Source organism: Neovison vison, chromosome 12, assembly GCF_020171115.1.
Source record: "Neovison vison isolate M4711 chromosome 12, ASM_NN_V1, whole genome shotgun sequence".
NCBI classification, from domain to species: Eukaryota; Metazoa; Chordata; class Mammalia; order Carnivora; family Mustelidae; genus Neogale; species Neogale vison.
In genome coordinates this window covers 143,739,724-143,756,965 of record NC_058102.1, presented here as the reverse complement: position 1 = coordinate 143,756,965, position 17,242 = coordinate 143,739,724, and the positions used below count along the sequence as shown (strand labels likewise).

The 17,242-nt window shown below is 43.8% G+C and overlaps 1 protein-coding gene across 1 annotated transcript in view; it reads left to right on the top strand.

The window, feature by feature from the left end:
• Positions 1-7,422: 7,422 nt before the first annotated feature.
• Positions 7,423-17,242, top strand: part of NET1 (neuroepithelial cell transforming 1) — a 66,086-nt gene continuing 56,266 nt past the window's right edge. The window contains exon 1 of the mRNA XM_044227547.1: positions 7,423-7,565. Within this exon, the coding sequence (XP_044083482.1) occupies positions 7,438-7,565 (128 nt within the window). The 5' untranslated portion in view covers positions 7,423-7,437. The remainder of the gene's footprint in view (positions 7,566-17,242) is intronic.

The following is a 17,242-nucleotide window of genomic DNA, read 5'->3' as shown; positions in this document are numbered from 1 at the left end:
TTTATTAGACATTTTTATATACCTTATACGTCTCTGAACATCTCCTATTTGCAATCTCTTTATACCTCTGTGTTACATCCCGCTTAATTTCTCCAGCTATCTTCCCCTTTATCCATTATCTTTTTTGGACTTAACCTAATCTTTTTTTTAAAGTCATGCACTAAGTTGCCAATTGTAATGATTATATTTTTTCACTTTTTGGAAGTTTTTTTTTTAATTTGCTACATCCAGTTTTGTTTTTTGTTTTTGTTTTTTGGGTGATAGACTATTTCCCCAAGATATCTTCCATCTTGTCTTCTATTTGTTTAGACATAGTAACTGTAGATGTTTCCTAATCTAACTGATTATTCCATGAAACAAACATCTTTGCAGGTCTGTTTCCTTTGTCAGTTATTTTTTTCTGATTCATACCAACGCTGGCTTTTTTTCCCCCTTATGTACTTGTTTTTGACTGTGCGCTTCTGGTTTTCTTTGAGAACTCATTTGAAGGGAGTCCTTGAGGTTTGGAATGAACATGTTTCTCCAGAGACGATTTGCATTTACTTTTGCAAGTCATCTAGGGGGTGTTATCTGTTTAAATTGATGCACTGAAGTTTTATTTTTCAGACTATCCAAGTGAAAAGTGATTTTAGGTTACCTTTTGGTCTAGGGCCATCTTGTGGTTATAATTCTGAGAGGCAATCCCTCCCAATGTCCTGCTCTGCTCAACGCCAGAGGAAAAACCTTGCCATCTCTTGGGTGTCGAGTGGCCTTACACTTATTCTATAAGTATTTGAGGAGTTCAAATTTATGGAGGAGGATCTCCTATGAAACTATCTTGGGTTGGGCATTGATTCCTCTACCTTGGGCCCAGTGAGTCCATGAAACTTGATGCTTGCCTGTTTGGCAAGCACCTTTAACACAAGAAGGAGTTTTTGGCCTCCATGTATCTCTCTCATTCCCTCAGGAACTGGCCTTGAAATGCTCTACTGTCTTATTCATCAGCCCTTTTGATATGTTCTTTTGTGTGTTAGTCGGCATTTTTAGTTTCACTTAGTGGTCAAAGGGGTCCAGCTAACTTATCCCATCATATTACTAGAGCTAGAACTCCAATTGCTTATTAAACTTGTTGTGGATGTGTCTCTTGTTAAGGATAGTGAGAGTCTCTGTCTCTCAGTGGGAAAATGTAGTGTGTTCACATTGCTTGTGATTACCAGAGTATATTCTTGCCTTACTTTACATTTTCCATTGACTAGGCTTTTTTTCTTTTCTTACTTTCCTCCAACTTGATAGCCTGACTGAATTTCCTTTGGGCACCACAATATTTTTCTAGTGGTATGTAAGCTGTAGCTCATTTTCCAGTATTTCTGTTACTCTCAAATTTTTAATATGCAAATTTGATTATATTTGTTAATTTATATATTATTTTAATCTTACATATTTTAGTCTTTTAGAAATCTATTACCCACCAAAACATGCATGCACATGTGTGTGCACACCCACACACACACACACATTTACGGTCTTCCCCCTTTGTAAAAAAAATTTTAAAGATTTTAAGTAATCCCTAAGCCCAATGCAGGGCTTGAATTAATAATCCTGAAATCAAGAGTAGTATGTTCCACTGACTGAGCCAGCCAGGCACTCCTCAATCTTTCCCTTTTATGCTATCCTCTCACATCTCTTGCTTCCAAAATTGATATTATCTGGAATTTTGGTGTCACTAAAATAATTTTTTTACACTAGCCATTAAAAATTATTTCGGCATAAGTATAAATTGTACTGGCTTCTTTATATACTACTGCTTCCTGTAACCCACTTAATTCTTTCTCATTGGATTTATTAGTCATGTTGCTGGATTATACATGCAAGTAATTCTTTCAGTTATGTGGATGGTAATTTGATAGGTTCCTGCAGATTCAAAAATGTGTTCACCTTTTCTTCCCCCTTAAATAATAACAATGTGTTTGAATATGGGATTTTAGGTTCCAAACCATATGTCCTCAAACCTCTGAAGATACTGGCCATTATTCCTTTCCATTAAAAAATATTACACTGCTCTGATCCTTTGTTCCTCAGAGATAGGCTTTCTTTGAGAACTTTTATCATTTTTCTCTTTATTTCTTTGAACATGAAAATTTCCATGATGTGGTTCTATGTAATCTTTTTAAAATCACCTCGTTCCGTACTTGGAGGATACTTCTAATACTCAGGTCTTACTCTTTCTTGGGCCTGGCCTTTTGAATTTAGTTATTTTCTCCTCTCCATACTGCCTGTTCTCTCTCCTGGACTCTAGTTAGATAAAAGTTGAAACTTTTAGTGTTGCCCTTTTGACTCTATATTCTTCTTTCATACTTTCCTTTCCCTGGGTCTTTGTATTGTGTTCTTGGAAAATTCTTCAGCTAGAACTTTTGGCCGATTGATTTTTCATCTGCGTTGCTTCTGCTATCGATGTGTCTTTTGGTTTAGTTTTATTTTACAGAATTTTTAAAAGATTTTATTTATTTGAGAGAGAGGGAGGGAGAGAGCGAGCACAAGTAGGTAGGTGGAAGGGCAGAGGGAGAGGGAGAAGCAGACTCCCACAGAACTGGGAACCCAAGTGGGCTCGATCCCAGGACCCTGAGATGGTGACCTGAGCCGAAAGCAGACGCTCAACTGACTGAGCCACCCAGGTGCCCCATTTATTTTTAAGTGACCAGAATTTTAGTGTATTTTCTTTTCATGGTAGAATTGGCATCTCACCTCTCCCTTTGAAGTCTTCTGTTTGTGTTTGTGAAGTCTTCTGTTTCTTTCCTTGGGTTCTAATTCTTCCCCCTTTAGGATTTTGATGTCCCTCTCATTGTGAAGGCTTTCCTTAAATCTTTGAACAGTCATGGTTTTATCTTTTATCCTGTTTTGTCTTAGACCTCTGTTTGCCTGCCTGTGTGTGCTGTTTTCTACAGCCTGTTTCTGGTGATAAAGGTGGAAGGTTGGAATGTACTGCTGGAGTGGCTTCTATCTGTCTTCTGCTTTTGTGTTCCCCATCTTCCCTGGAATAGTCCTGAAGCACTGCTCCATATCTCCAGCTTTGGGTCCCCACTCACTGCTTCAGCCAATGGGCAAGTATACTTCGCAAGCAGAGGAGGGGGGAAGAGGCTAATTGACTCACCTGCTCCAAATGTACCTTCCAATTTAATGATTCCAAATCATTAAAACTCCGTCTGCATCTTTTATCTGTTGATTCTGCATGGGGAGTTCCTTTAATCATGTGTTCTCCAGCAGTTTTCTCCTGAATTTATGAGTTCTACTTGTCACAGAATTTGATTTTCATAAAGTCAGTCCCATCTGTCTCTATCTGCCAATGATCCCCCAAATTTTTAGGGTTCTGGTAGTTCCATATAATAAAGGCAAATAATAAGCCGGTTTCGTTTTATAAAATCAGAATCGTGTTTATTTTGTTGCTGTGTCAAATTTCTCCCATTGGCCCCTGATTATTTTTAGTTTGACACAAGATAAGGGGAAATCAGATGATATAATTAAATCTTTTTTTTTATAGATTTTATTTATTTATTTGTCAGAGAGAGAGGAGAGAGAGCGAGCACAGGCAGACAGAGAGGCAGGCAGAGGCAGAGGGAAAAGCAGGCTCCCTGCCGAGCAAGGAGCCCGATGTGGAACTCGATCCCAGGACTCTGGGATCATGACCTGAGCCGAAGGCAGCCGCTTAACCAACTGAGCCACCCAGGCATCCCAATTATCTCTTTTCTGAACCACTGACACATTTAGCATGTTTCATTATTTTTTTTTAATTCTCAACCTCACTTAGAGCTATGATTACTTAAATTTGCAAAGGAATTAGAACAGAATTAGAAAAGTCTCTTTAGAAATATAACCTAAGAAATGCATCTTAGTATTAGTTTCTTTTCTTTTCTTTTTTTTTTTTTTTAGTAATTTCTTTCTTCCTTGAAACACTAAATCCTAAAGGAATAAAGTTCCCTAAAGTAATAATAATTGGAATTTCAAGTCTGGAGAAGTTTTCTGTTGTGATGGTTAGTTTCATGTATCAACTTGGCTAGCCCATGGTGCTCAGTTATTCAACCAAACACTAATCTGTAACTGAGAAGGCACTTTGTAAATATGGTTAACATAGACAATCATGTGACTTTAAGTAAATATTACCCTTGATAACATGGGTGGGCCTCATCTAATCAGTTGAAAGGCCTTAGAAGCAAAGCAGCAGCAGCAGCTTCAGTTCCTACCCAAGATTTGCCAGCCTTCCAGTCTGTCCTACTGACTTCAGATTTTATAGAGTCCACGTCACATAAATTCCATGAATACACTTCCATACACACACACACATCACACTACTTCATACCTCATATACATATAAATACATAAATCTCTCTTCTACATAAACCTCCATTTTTATATAAATATAGACACATATAAATATTTATTACTAGCTCTATTTCTCTGGTAGAACCCACACGGACACATGGGTTAGCTGTCGTTAGGTCTTTGAAAGAGAGTGGAAAAAAAAACTTGCAAGTATGAAAGTGTGGGGTGTATAGTTAGGATTTCCTTTCTTTACAAAGTTCGTCTCTTTAACAATTTTTCAATATAGGCCAGTCAACTCACTGGCTAAGTGATTGAGGAAAAGTAACCTTCTAAGCAAGAAATTCTTCGGCTCTGAGAAATAATTCTTTCTGGCTGATATTCTGACATTTGTGAAGATATCTTAGCTAATTCTCTGTTGGCAGCCCTGGCTGCCACAGCCAGAATCACTTTCCATTGTCATTCCCACCCCTACTGTGCCCACCTCCCTACCTTCTTCCCTCTCCTCCCACCTCCCTCCTCCCCAACAATTAACAGAATTCTGTACTTTGAATCTTCAATGGCCTCCTCCCCAGACAGTCTAAGCATAAAAGCAATTTGCCTCAATCTACTTCTAATTAATTGTACTTCTCCTGGCCACACATTTTTCTTCCCAAGTTCCATTCCTCTTAAAGCCCCCCGTTGTCATTCCAGTTTCCAATTTAACTGTTTTTCTCCTTGAAATATCCAAAACCAAACCAAGATCGTAAATAGATGATAGACAGGTGCAAAACAATGGCCAGCTTTCCCTTCCCCTACACACAAACACGCATGATAGATTTGAAGAAACGGGAAGCCTGATTTCAAACAGTCTGTCCGGTTGTGCCTAGCAATACTCTTTTGCTGGTCAGATATGACTGGACGGTTTCTCCATCAAATACATTTACCATCAGAGTAGCCTTCCCATTGGTGGTTTAAGACTGCACAGCTTTGATATCTTTAAAAGTCTTTTCATTCTCATTTTTCTGCAAAACATGCGTCTGAGGGCTTGGGGAAAGAACTGAAGTATCCGTGGTGCAGAGGGGTCAGGCAGACTGCTGGAAGTGGCCGAATAAAAGACACTGTGCATTCCCAACATTCTCCCTCTATAACCCCACTTACATACAGCTGGTACGTACTGTACGGCCTTACTGGTTGCTAAAACAAGCATGACAGGTATCATTTGGTAAGCAGTTTTACAAAAAGAATTTGATTTATTTAGAGAATATGAGAGACTAGGTTTTAGAAGTATTGGTTTGTGTACTAATTTATACCAGTCTACTAGCTGTTGAAATAACCTTTGAGAAAGACACCCAAAAGAATATTTGTAAATCTATGTTTGCGTGGAAACCTGCTCCTTAGGGGAGCCTGGCTGGCTCAGTGGGAGGAGCATGTGACTCTTGATCTCAGGGACATGGGTTCAAGCCCCCCTTGGGTATAGAGATTACTTAAATAAATAAACTTGAGGAAAAAAAGAAAGCTCCTTAGACAGCATTTCTGTATGTTTTACTCTAACTGCTGCAAAGCAAAACTTTCTTCTTTAATTTCTGGGGGAGAGTGGGATAAGGGAGGATATCTCAACAGGATTCTTGTAACACAAGAATTTTTCCTCATGTTATAAATGCAATTCAAGTTCAGCATCTCATGATTAAAAAATTATGAAAGACAAGAAAGTAAAAAATTTTCAATATTATAGTCTACTTAGTGAAATTTTAATACATTGATTGCATGCTCTTCTTTTAAGCCTCTTATAATTCATAACTCAGAGTACACTGAATATACCTCTATATTCCATGTTTTATTTCAAAATTACAGTACCTTCCCTACATAAAGTCTACACTTTATAGTTAATTTTTATTGGCTGAAAATACTCTTCCCAGTGGATCAACTATAACTAACCATTTCCCTATCCTTTTTATTTAACTCTCTTTACTTTTCAGAGATTATAAACATCAGGGCCATTAATGATGAATATCTTGACGTCTAGGGGCAACAAAATTTCTGTCCTTCCAGGGCGTCCGGGGGGGGGGGATGCGGGTGAAAATGTCCGAACGCAGATTAACAGGGGAAAGCAAACCTTGTCACAGGTACGCGGGACCCAAACAACTGGCGAAACCTGAGGGCTTCCACCCTGGGTCAGAGGAAGAGGCAACCGCGGGGAAAGGAGCGGAAATGGACGAGGCCAAAGCAGGGCGGGAGTTTCTTCCACGAGCGCTGCTGCGGCAGGAGTCCGCCTCCCGGGGCTTCCTCCTGCCGCCCCGGGCTCTGCCGGTGGAGGGTTTCCTTCTTCGCGGTACCGGGAGCCGCAGCCGCCGCCGCCGCGCTCAGGGGGAACCGCGGGGTCGGGACGCCCCTTCCGCGCCTGGCGTTTTCGCGCGCGCACAGCTCCATCCGGCCCCCGCGCCTCTGCCGCGCAGAAAGTGACCCTTAAAACCAAGGAACGTGCTAGAGAACGACCGTCTTTTGTACCGGAGAAGGTCCCTTACTTGACGTCTGCTTTTTTTTGCTTCCACGGACTTAGAGGATGAAGGGCACCTTCACGCCCTTTGCGCGCGAGGGGCTCTCTCCCCCGAGGACGACTCGCCATCGGGTTTCGCTGGTTTCCTAGAGACGCTCCGAGAGCACATTTCCGTTCCCTGAGGTAACTGGGATCTACCTCACGCGAGGAATTTAGCTCCTCTGTGGCCAACCACCAAATCTCTGTTCAGGTCATCACTTCCGATCTCTCCCCCCGCCCACCCCCGAGCACTAGGACCGACCTCAGGCTCCAGTTCGCCCTGGCCTGTGGCGGAAGTCCGAATCGATGAGCCGTGAGGTAGGAACCGGACCTTGGGACTTCGGGAACCGAGTACAAACGAGACCCAGGGCCGTCCGCTGTAATGCTTTCCGGTGTCCGCTTCCGCGCCCGCGGGGCGGGACCTCACGTTTCCCAGCAACCGCCCGCTGTCTCCCGATTGGCTGGCCGCCGCACGGCCGCCATTTTCAAACCCCGGAAGATGGCGGCGGCGGTGGCGGAGCCCTCCTGACAGGATCTGCTCTCCGGGCAGAAGTGGTCGGGCGCGGTGCCCGTCCCAGCGGGTCTGCCGGGCACCCGGCCACCGCCCCACCCCCAGCCCCCCCGTCCGCTCCATGGAGCCCGAGCTGGCGGCCCAGAAGCAGCCCCGGCCGCGGCGGCGAAGCCGCCGGGCCTCCGGGCTCAACGCGGGCGGCGCCGGGGAACCTTCGGCCGACACCCCCAGGCCTGAGCCGGACGGCCGGTAAGCGCGCGGGGCGGCAGCGACGGGGGGACCCGGGCATCCGCTCCGAGGCCAGCGTGGGAAGGAGGGAGAGGGCAGAGAGGGGAGGGACGCGGGGAGGGGCGAGCTGCTCACCTCCCTCCTCCTCCTCCTCCTCCTCCAGACCTTCCTCGGCCGGGGGCGCGCTCTCTTCACTCACCTCCTCGTTCGCCTCCTCCTGTTCCTCAGGCGGGGACGCGGGCTGCTCACCCTCTTCCTCCTCCCCATCCTCCTCCTCCTCCCGGCCTTAGTCGGGGGCGCGGACCGCTGACCCTCCGCCCTCTCCTCGGGCCCTTCCTCCGGCGGGGCGCGGCTGCTGCAGCTGCGCCGTCCCCCCGCCCCGCGGAGGTGCTGGGCGGTTCTCCCTCCGCGGCGGGGCCGGGGCTCGGCGGGGCGGGTCCTAAATGCACACCCCGAGCCTGAACCGGTCCTGAGCCTGCGGGCGCCGGCAGAGCCGCGGTCTCCGGGGTGGGACGACGTGTACCCGGCACCTGACTTGGAGCCCGGGAGCGAGCGTTCCCGCGGGATGCCCTGCGGACGCCGGAGTCCCTGGGCCCGAGAGCTGGCCACGCCGGTGAGCCGAGCACAGCCGCGTCCACCTGCCGGCGAAGAGCGGGCGGAGGGCGGCCGCGTCTGCGCCAGGAGCGCTGGGAGCGAGTGCTCAGAGCTTCGCCCTCCGTCGCACTGTGGGAGGCGGTCGGCCCTGCCATCTCCGGGCTCTGTGCTCCTCGGTCCCAGGAGACGACAGCAGTGCCCCCGCCCCAGGGCAGTTTGGTCCGCTGATGCCCGTCCCGGGCGCCCGGAGAGCTCTCGGCGTTAGTTAACTGCTGCTGCCGGTGGTTCTCTGAGAATTCCGCAGACGCTCGTCACTTCAGAAGTCCCCGCGGCCCGTCCCACGCCGTCCTCTGCAAATTCATCTTCCAGCCCTACCTGCATGTCCTGTCCGGGTCCCTTCTTGGGAGCCACGACAGCTTACTTTAATCAGGAACGCATTTATAAACCCATCGTTAAGCTACTCGGCAGAAATCTAGGGTTTGGGTTTTTTTTTTTTTTTCCATTAGAAACTGATTTTTTTTTTTTTTTTTAAGTTTAAAGTACTCCTTGTCTTAATATACGTCTGTAAAATCTTGGTACTGATTGCAGCCTCTGTTTAAGAGGTAGTGAAAGAGCAGACGGAAAGAGGTCAACTCAGACTGAGATGAAAGACTGGCCGGGGAAAGTAGAATTTCAGAAATAGCAAACAGGCAGTATTAAATGCATTCCACATTCACTCCCTAATACTGCTGAGCACCTTCCAGGGTTGTCGTAGATACTGGCAATTCTGGTGAAGAAAACAAGTGAGGTCCCTGCTCTCATGAAGCTTAAATTCTGACTGGGGGAGAAAGACAATAATCAAATACATTAAATGTCAGGTGGTCATGCTGTGAAGAGAATTAAGGCCTGGATAGACATAAGGAAAGGGTAGTATTGTTTTTTTTAAAAGAGCTAAAGGAAAGGCCTCTCTGATGATGATGACATTTGAGATCTGAATAAATTAAGGAACTAAGCCATGTGAATATTTGGAGAGAGGGTCAGCAAGCGCAAAGGCCTTGAAGTACAATGTCCTGTGGTATGTTTAAGGAACTGCAGAGAAGCCAGGGTGACCGAGTAGAGTGAAACAAAGGGAAGAAGGGCAGAGGATGAGGTCAGAGAGATGGCTGGGACCCGATCATGTGGTACCTGAGAGACCACTGAAAGGACTTGAAATTTGAATTAGTGGGTTGGGAAGCAAGAGGAAATGATGTGATGTGTATTTACAAGGACCGTGACTGCTATAAACAGACACCAGTTAGGGAGGGTATTGCAGTTGAGACATCATATCACAGTGGGAGATGTGGAAAATATTCATACTTGGGATGTGTTTGAAGACACAGCTGACAGAGTTTGCAGATGGATTAACTGGAATTAAAGGAAAAAGTGGAAGGAGCTCTCTTGAGGTTTTTGGCCTGAGCCCTAGAACAGTGGGTTTTACTCTTCTCAGAAAAGGAAGACTGAGAAAAGTTTGCTTTGGGGTAGGTTATGAGGCTCGTATTAAAGAGTTCATCACCATTTTTTTTTCTTTTTCTTTTTTCTTGTATCAAAGTGTAATCAACATAGAGTGTTATTAGTTTCAGGTGTACAATATGGTGATTGAACAATTCTATACAGTCATTACTCTCTTTTTTGCTTTTTTCTCTTCTTTTAACCTCTTATTGAACTATAAAACTTGAATGAAAGAGTGCACAGATCATTAGTGTTTAGCTTCTTGAATTTCATAAAGCAAACCCACCTGTGTAACAAGATACAAATTTGAGAGCTGTGAGCAAACAGACTTGAAATCATGGAACTGGCAAGTCCTCTAGATAGTGAGTATAAATAAAGAAGAGTTTGAGGACTAACTGCTGATGCACTCCCAACATTTAAAGGTCAGGGTAAAGAGGATACTCAGGGAGCAGCTGGTGAAGTAAGAAAAGAACCAAATAACAGAATCTAGGAGGGCAAATGAAGAGAATATTCCAAGAAAGAGGATATGATAGACTATGTCAAATGTTACTGATAAGGACTACAAAGTCTAAGTTAGGTAAGGAATAAAAAGACCGTTAAATCTGGCAATCATAGACTAGTTAAAGTATTGCATTTAGAATGTTTGCAGGGTTTGAGAAGAGAATGAGGTATGGTTTACTCAGGAAATATGTAAGACACGAGAAATAGAAGATGGATATCCTTACTTTAAAAGAGATTATAATTTTATAGGGAAGAAAGATAAATTAATAATTATAATAAGTTAATAATTATAATTGTGATAAAAGTTATGTAGAGATACACACAGGATGCCATAGATGCAAATAAAAGGGACACTTAAGAAAAGAACAGAAAATAATTTCCTGTTGAAATCCGTGAGTCTTGGAGGACCAGTTCAGAGAGGTGTAAATGGGTGATTTCATATGGGGGAGAAGCATGCTAAAAGGCTGTGAGTGTGAGTTTGAGGTAGCATACCTGGTAGACTGTGACTGGATGCTAATTGTGTAGGTGGAGGACTTAGGGATAGTGATGAAAGATTATGCTAAAGAGATAAGAGCCACATCTGGAATGCCATGAGAGTTTGGGTTTTATCTTCAAGATGATCTTCAAGATCTGCATGCCATGAGAGTTTGGGTTTTATCTTCAAGGTGATGGGGAAATACTGAAAGACAAGCCAATGACATGATCATATTTGCATTCTGCCTTCCTTGAGAAAAATAGGTAACATTTGAGGTCATTACACTCTTTAAGTCTTATAAAAACTATTCCCAAAAAAGTGCTGATGTACATAAAATATCAGATTTGTGGTCCCTTGCAGTCCAATTATGGATACCAAATTAAAAATCCCGAATATAGACAATGACTTTGGTGGGAAGTCAGTCTGCAGTACCCTGGATGAAAAATGATAAGTGTTTGAAACTGAGAGCTGGCAATGATCTTGGAAAACAAATATTGAGTGTGCGTTGTACTTCGAGAAGTTTCCCTGCAAAAGGAAGGCAAGAAATAATGGAGGGAGACAACAGAATTTTGTGGGGCAGGCTCTTCAAGGGATAAACTTGGTACACTTGGGAGATAGGTAGATGGAGAAGTTGAAGAGACCAGAGAGAAGGGATGATTAAGCAAGAAGGCAGAAAAGGATGGAATTCATATTAAGTGTGGAGAGAGAATTTAGCCTGACTAAGAGCTATGGATGGTATACTTATTGTAGGTTTTGGAGAATGGGGTAGGTTGTGAGAAGGAATTTAAGGCTCCCATTTTTTGTGGGTGAGGGTGGAAATGAGGTCTGCTGAGGAAAATGTGGTAACACAGGCAGCATGAGGATAGAAATGAAGTGAGAAGAACTTGGAGACAAACCAAAAAGGGAAGTAATTGATCCATATTCTATTTTCTAGAAAACATAAAATATGACAGGGTGATATCAATTAATAATGGAGCAAGAAATAACTAAGCTGATATCAAATCCGGAAATCACAAGGAGAAAGACTAGTAAATCAGTTAAATATAAAACTTTCTGTAGGTAAACTCACTGTACACTAATTTGAAAAACAGAAGAAAAATGAAAGTATGATTGACTTTTTTTAACAGTGTTCACATACATACAATTTTACCCATTAAAAGGTACTGTGTATTTCTATGTATTCAGGTATGTGCAGCCATCACCACAGTTAATTTTAGACCTTTTTTTTTTTCACCGACCTGTACCCCCAAGACAAATAATACATGTTAATAAAAGAAAAAAAATTTTTTTAATCTTGAAAAGAAACCCCATGCCTTTCAGTTATCCCCTCCCTAATACCCCTCCCTCCTCCTTTATCCCCAGCTCTAATTTACTTTCTGTCTCTGTATTTCCATGTTCTGGATATTTCATATGAATGGAATCCTGTGGCCATTTTTGGTGGGCCATCCTTTGCCCGTTTTTTAAATTGGGTTATGTGTCCTCAAGTCCTTTATCAGATATATGATTTGCAAATATTTTCTCTTATTCTCTGGGTTGTCTTTTTAGTTTCCTGATGTTGTCCCTTGAAGAATAAAAGTTTTTTATTTCAGTGAAGTACAATTTATTTACATTTGTTGCTTTTTCTTCTGGTGTCACATCTAAGAATCCTTTGCCAAATTCAAGGTTGTGAAGGCTTACCCCTAGATTTTCCAGTTTAAGCTCTTTTATTTAGGTCTTTGATCCATGTGAGCTAATTTTTAGATATGATATGAAGTATTGAGGTACTGTTTCTTTTTCTTGTGCCTATCCAGTCATTCCAGCACCATTTGTTGGAAAACCTGTTCTTTCCCCATCAAATGGGCTTGACATGTTGTTAAAAACCAGTTGCCGGGGGGGGGGGCATGATGGCGGGGTACTAGGAAGAGGCGTCTTTTCAGCTGGTACCCCAAAGTGAGCTGATTACCTACCAAAGAACTCCGATCACCCATGAAATCAGCCTGAGATCAGAATTATACACGTCTGGATCTCTACAGGGGCAGAAGACGCCAGTGAGCAGGTAAAGCGGAGCGGGAACGGCGGACTGATATCGGAAGATAAACCAAAGGGGGAGGGAGCCACCAGAGGCGACCGGTGCGAAAGTAATACCCCGAAACGAGCGAGAGTGCCCTGCGTCTGGGGACCAGCATTAACTTGGAGACTGGTTGAAAGCACTCCAAAAGAGCAAAGGATCGCGGGGGCAAATGGTGGGAATCGGGGCGGCTAGGGACAGGGCCTTAAGTCCCCGGTCCCAGACGGCCTCCCCGGCGCGGAGGCAGAGAGAGTGCAGCGGAGAAACCGGCTCCTGGTCCCTAAGCCGCCAGCGCGCCCCAGAGCGCGGGGGTTCCGGCTCCGGTGAGGGGATGGGAGCCGCGCCGGTCTGCAGAACGCGCGCTCGCCCTACCACAAAGCTTGAGATGTGCGCGCACGTCCCTCCAGCTCTCCTGGGTTTCTAAGGCCGGGGGCGCTTCTTGACCCGCACCATTGTTTCAAAGTCTAAGCTGCGCGCTCGAAACTCTTCCCCGGACAGAGGCGCGCAAAAGCCCAGCCTGGGGCTTACGGACCAGCGCCCCGTTCTCAGTGCCCCAGACGCGCGCCCGACCCACAGCCGCCTCTGAAAAGAGGTGCGCGCAAGCCCGGCACTCCCAGCCCGGGCCGGCGGCAAAATCTCAGTGTGCGATCCTGCTTGGAACCTCTCTGGCGGTCAGGAGCTCCCAGACAGCCGCCACTGCCTCGGCTTTGGGGACGAGCAAAAGATCCTGCGCCCCCAGAGTCTTTAACTTGGAACCTGCACTGCCAGCGTCCAAGGGGGAATTTATTCAGCTTCTGCACCCAGACTGAGGCTTCTCTCTGAGACGGAGATCAGGAAGTGTTCCAGGGTGCACCTTGACTGCACCAGAGTTGATACATCCAGCTACATCTGTCCAGTCTTCTCCCACCAAAATGACTAGGAGGAGGAATGCCCAACAGAAGAAAAATAGAGGATGGACCTTCTGCAACAGAGCTAACGGCTATCAACATAGACAATATGTCGGAAAGAGAATTCAGGCTAACAATTATCCAGGCAACAGCTAGGTTGGAGAAAGCCATGGATGACCAAACAGAATCGATTAGGGCCGAACTGAAAGCGACCAGACAGGATGTTCACAATGTTAGGGCGGAGCTTAAAGCTACCAGGGAGGAGGTCCACAATGCTCTCAATGAGTTCCAATCTAATCTAAACTCTCTCAAAGCTAGGGTAACTGAGACAGAAGATAGAATTAGTGATCTGGAAGACAAACAGATAGAGAGAAAGGATCAGGAGGAAGCCTGGAACAAACAGCTTAGATCCCACGAAAGCAGAATTAGGGAAATAAATGATGCCATGAAGCGTTCCAACGTCAGAATTATTGGAATTCCTGAAGGGGAGGAGAAAGAAAGAAGTCTAGAAGATATCGTGGAACAAGTCCTTCATGAAAATTTTCCGAATCTCGCGAATGAAACCAGCGTTCATGTACTAGAGGCTGAACGGTCTCCACCCAAGATTATACACTCCAAAAAAACATCACGACACCTGATAGTCAAATTGAGAAATTATAATTGTAGGTATAATCTCTTGAAAGCTGCCAGGGCAAAGAGGCTCCTTACTTACAGAGGGAAGCCCATCAGAATAACGTCAGACCTGTCCACAGAGACCTGGCAAGCCAGAAGAGGCTGGCAAGATGTATTCAGGGCACTAAATGAGAAGAACATGCAGCCAAGAATACTTTATCCAGCAAGACTGACATTCAAAATGGATGGAGAGATAAAGAGTTTCCAAGACCGGCAAGGCTTAAAAGACTATGCAACCACCAAGCCGACACTGCAGGAAATATTAAGGGGGGTGCTATAAAAGAGGAAAAACCCCAAGAATAGCATTGAACAGAAATATAGAGACATTCTACAGAAAGAAAGACTTCAAAGGTAACTCGAGGTCAATAAAAACGTATCTATCAATAATCACTCTCAATGTGAATGGCCTAAATGCACCCATAAAAACGGCACAGGGTTGCAGATTGGATAAAACGACAGGACCCATCCATATGCTGTCTACAAGAGACCCATTTTGAACCCAAAGATACACGCAGACTGAAAGTGAAGGGGTGGAGAAGCATCTTTCATGCCAATGGGACTCAAAAGAAGGCTGGGGTAGCGATTCTCATATCAGATAAATTAGACTTCAAACTAAAGACTGTAGTCAGAGATACAGAAGGACACTACATAATCCTTAAAGGGACTATCCGCCAAGATGATCTAACAATTGTAAATATCTATGCTCCCAATATGGGAGCAGCCAATTACTTAAGAAAACTGTTAATCAAGATAAAGAGTCATATTGATATGAATACACTAATCGTAGGAGATCTTAACACACCTCTTTCAGAATTAGACAGATCATCGAAGCAGAAAATCAATAAAGAAACAAGAGCATTGAATGACACATTGGACCAGATGGACCTCATAGATATATACAGAACATTCCACCCTAAAACAGCAGAATACTCATTCTTCTCAAGTGCACACGGAACCTTCTCCAGAATAGACCACATACTGGGTCACAAATCAGGACTCAGCCAATACCAAAAGACTGAGATTATTCCCTGCATATTCTCAGATCACAATGCTTTGAAACTGGAGCTCAATCACAAGGAAAAGTTCCGAAGGAACTCAAACACCTGGAAGCTAAAGACCACCTTGCTTAAGAATGCTTGGATCAACCAGGAGATCAAAGAAGAACTGAAACAATTCATGGAAACCAATGAGAATGAAGACACTTCGGTCCAAAACCTATGGGATACAGCAAAGGCGGTCCTAAGGGGAAAATATATAGCCATCCAAGCCTTGCTCAAAAAAATTGAAAAATCCAGAACACACCAGCTGTCTCTACACCTTAAAGAACTGGAGGATCAACAACAAATCAAACCAACTCCACACATAAGAAGGGAAATCATCAAGATTAGAGCTGAGATCAATGAGGGAGAAACCAGAGATACAGTAGAATGTATCAATGAAACTAGAAGCTGGTTTTTTGAAAGAATCAATAAGATCGATAAGCCACTGGCTACACTAATCCGAAAGAAAAGAGAGAAATCCCAAATTCATAAAATTATGAATGAAAAGGGAGAGATCACAACTAACGCCAAGGAAGTAGAAACAATCATCAGAAGTTATTATGAACAGTGATATGCCAATAAGCTTAGCAACCTAGATGAAGTGGATGCATTCCTGGAAAAATATAAACTACCAAAATTGAACCAGGAAGAAATCGACAACCTGAATAGACCGATATCTAATAACGAGATTGAAGCAGTGATCAAAAATCTCCCAAAAAACAAGAGCCTAGGACCTGACGGATTCCCTGGGGAATTCTACCAAACCTTCCAAGAAGAAATAACACCTATTCTCCTGAAGCTGTTTCAAAAAACTGAAGCAGAAGGAAAACTTCCAGACTCTTTCTATGAAGCCAGCATTACCCTGATCCCCAAACCAGGCAAGGACCATACCAAAAAGGAGAATTTCAGACCAATATCACTGATGAATATGGATGCTAAGATTCTCAACAAGATCCTAGCCAACAGGATCCAACAGCATATTAAAAAGATTATCCACCATGATCAGGTGGGATTCATCCCTGGGCTACAAGGATGGTTCAACATTCGTAAATCAATCAATGTGATACAACAAATTAATATGAGAAGAGAGAAGAACCACGTGGTCCTCTCAATTGATGCAGAAAAAGCATTTGACAAAATCCAACATCCGTTCCTGATTAAAACGCTTCAAAGTATAGGGATAGAGGGAACATTCCTGAACCTCATCAAATCTATCTATGAAAGACCCACAGCAAATATCATCCTCAATGGGAAAAAGCTTGCAGCCTTCCCATTGAGATCAGGAACAAGACAAGGATGCCCACTTTCACCACTCTTGTTCAACATAGTATTAGAAGTCCTAGCAACAGCAATCAGACAACAGAGAGAAATAAAAGGTATCCAAATTGGTAATGAAGAAGTCAAACTCTCTCTCTTCGCAGATGACATGATTCTTTATATGGAAAACCCAAAAGACTCCACCCCCAAACTACTAGAACTCATACAGTAATTCAGCAGCGTGGCAGGATACAAAGTCAATGTGCAGAAATCAGTGGCTTTCTTACAGAAAGGGAAATTAGAGAATCGATTCCATTTACTATAGCACCAAGAACCATAAGATACCTGGGAATAAACCTAACTAAAGAGGTAAAGGATCTATACTTGAGGAACTATAGAACACTCATGAAAGAAATTGAAGAAGACACAAAAAGATGGAAGACCATTCCATGCTCTTGGATCGGAAGAATAAACATTGTTAAAATGTCTATACTGCCTAGAGCAATCTATACTTTTAATGCCATTCCGATCAAAATTCCACCGGCATTCTTCAAAGAGCTGGAGCAAATAATCCTAAAATTTGTATGGAATCAGAAGAGACCCCGAATCACTAAGGAAATGTTGAAAAACAAAAATAAAGCTGGCGGCATCACCTTACCTGATTTCAAGCTTTATTACAAAGCTGTGATCACCAAGACAGCATGGTACTGGCATAAAAACAGACACATAGACCAGTGGAACAGAGTAGAGAGCCCTGA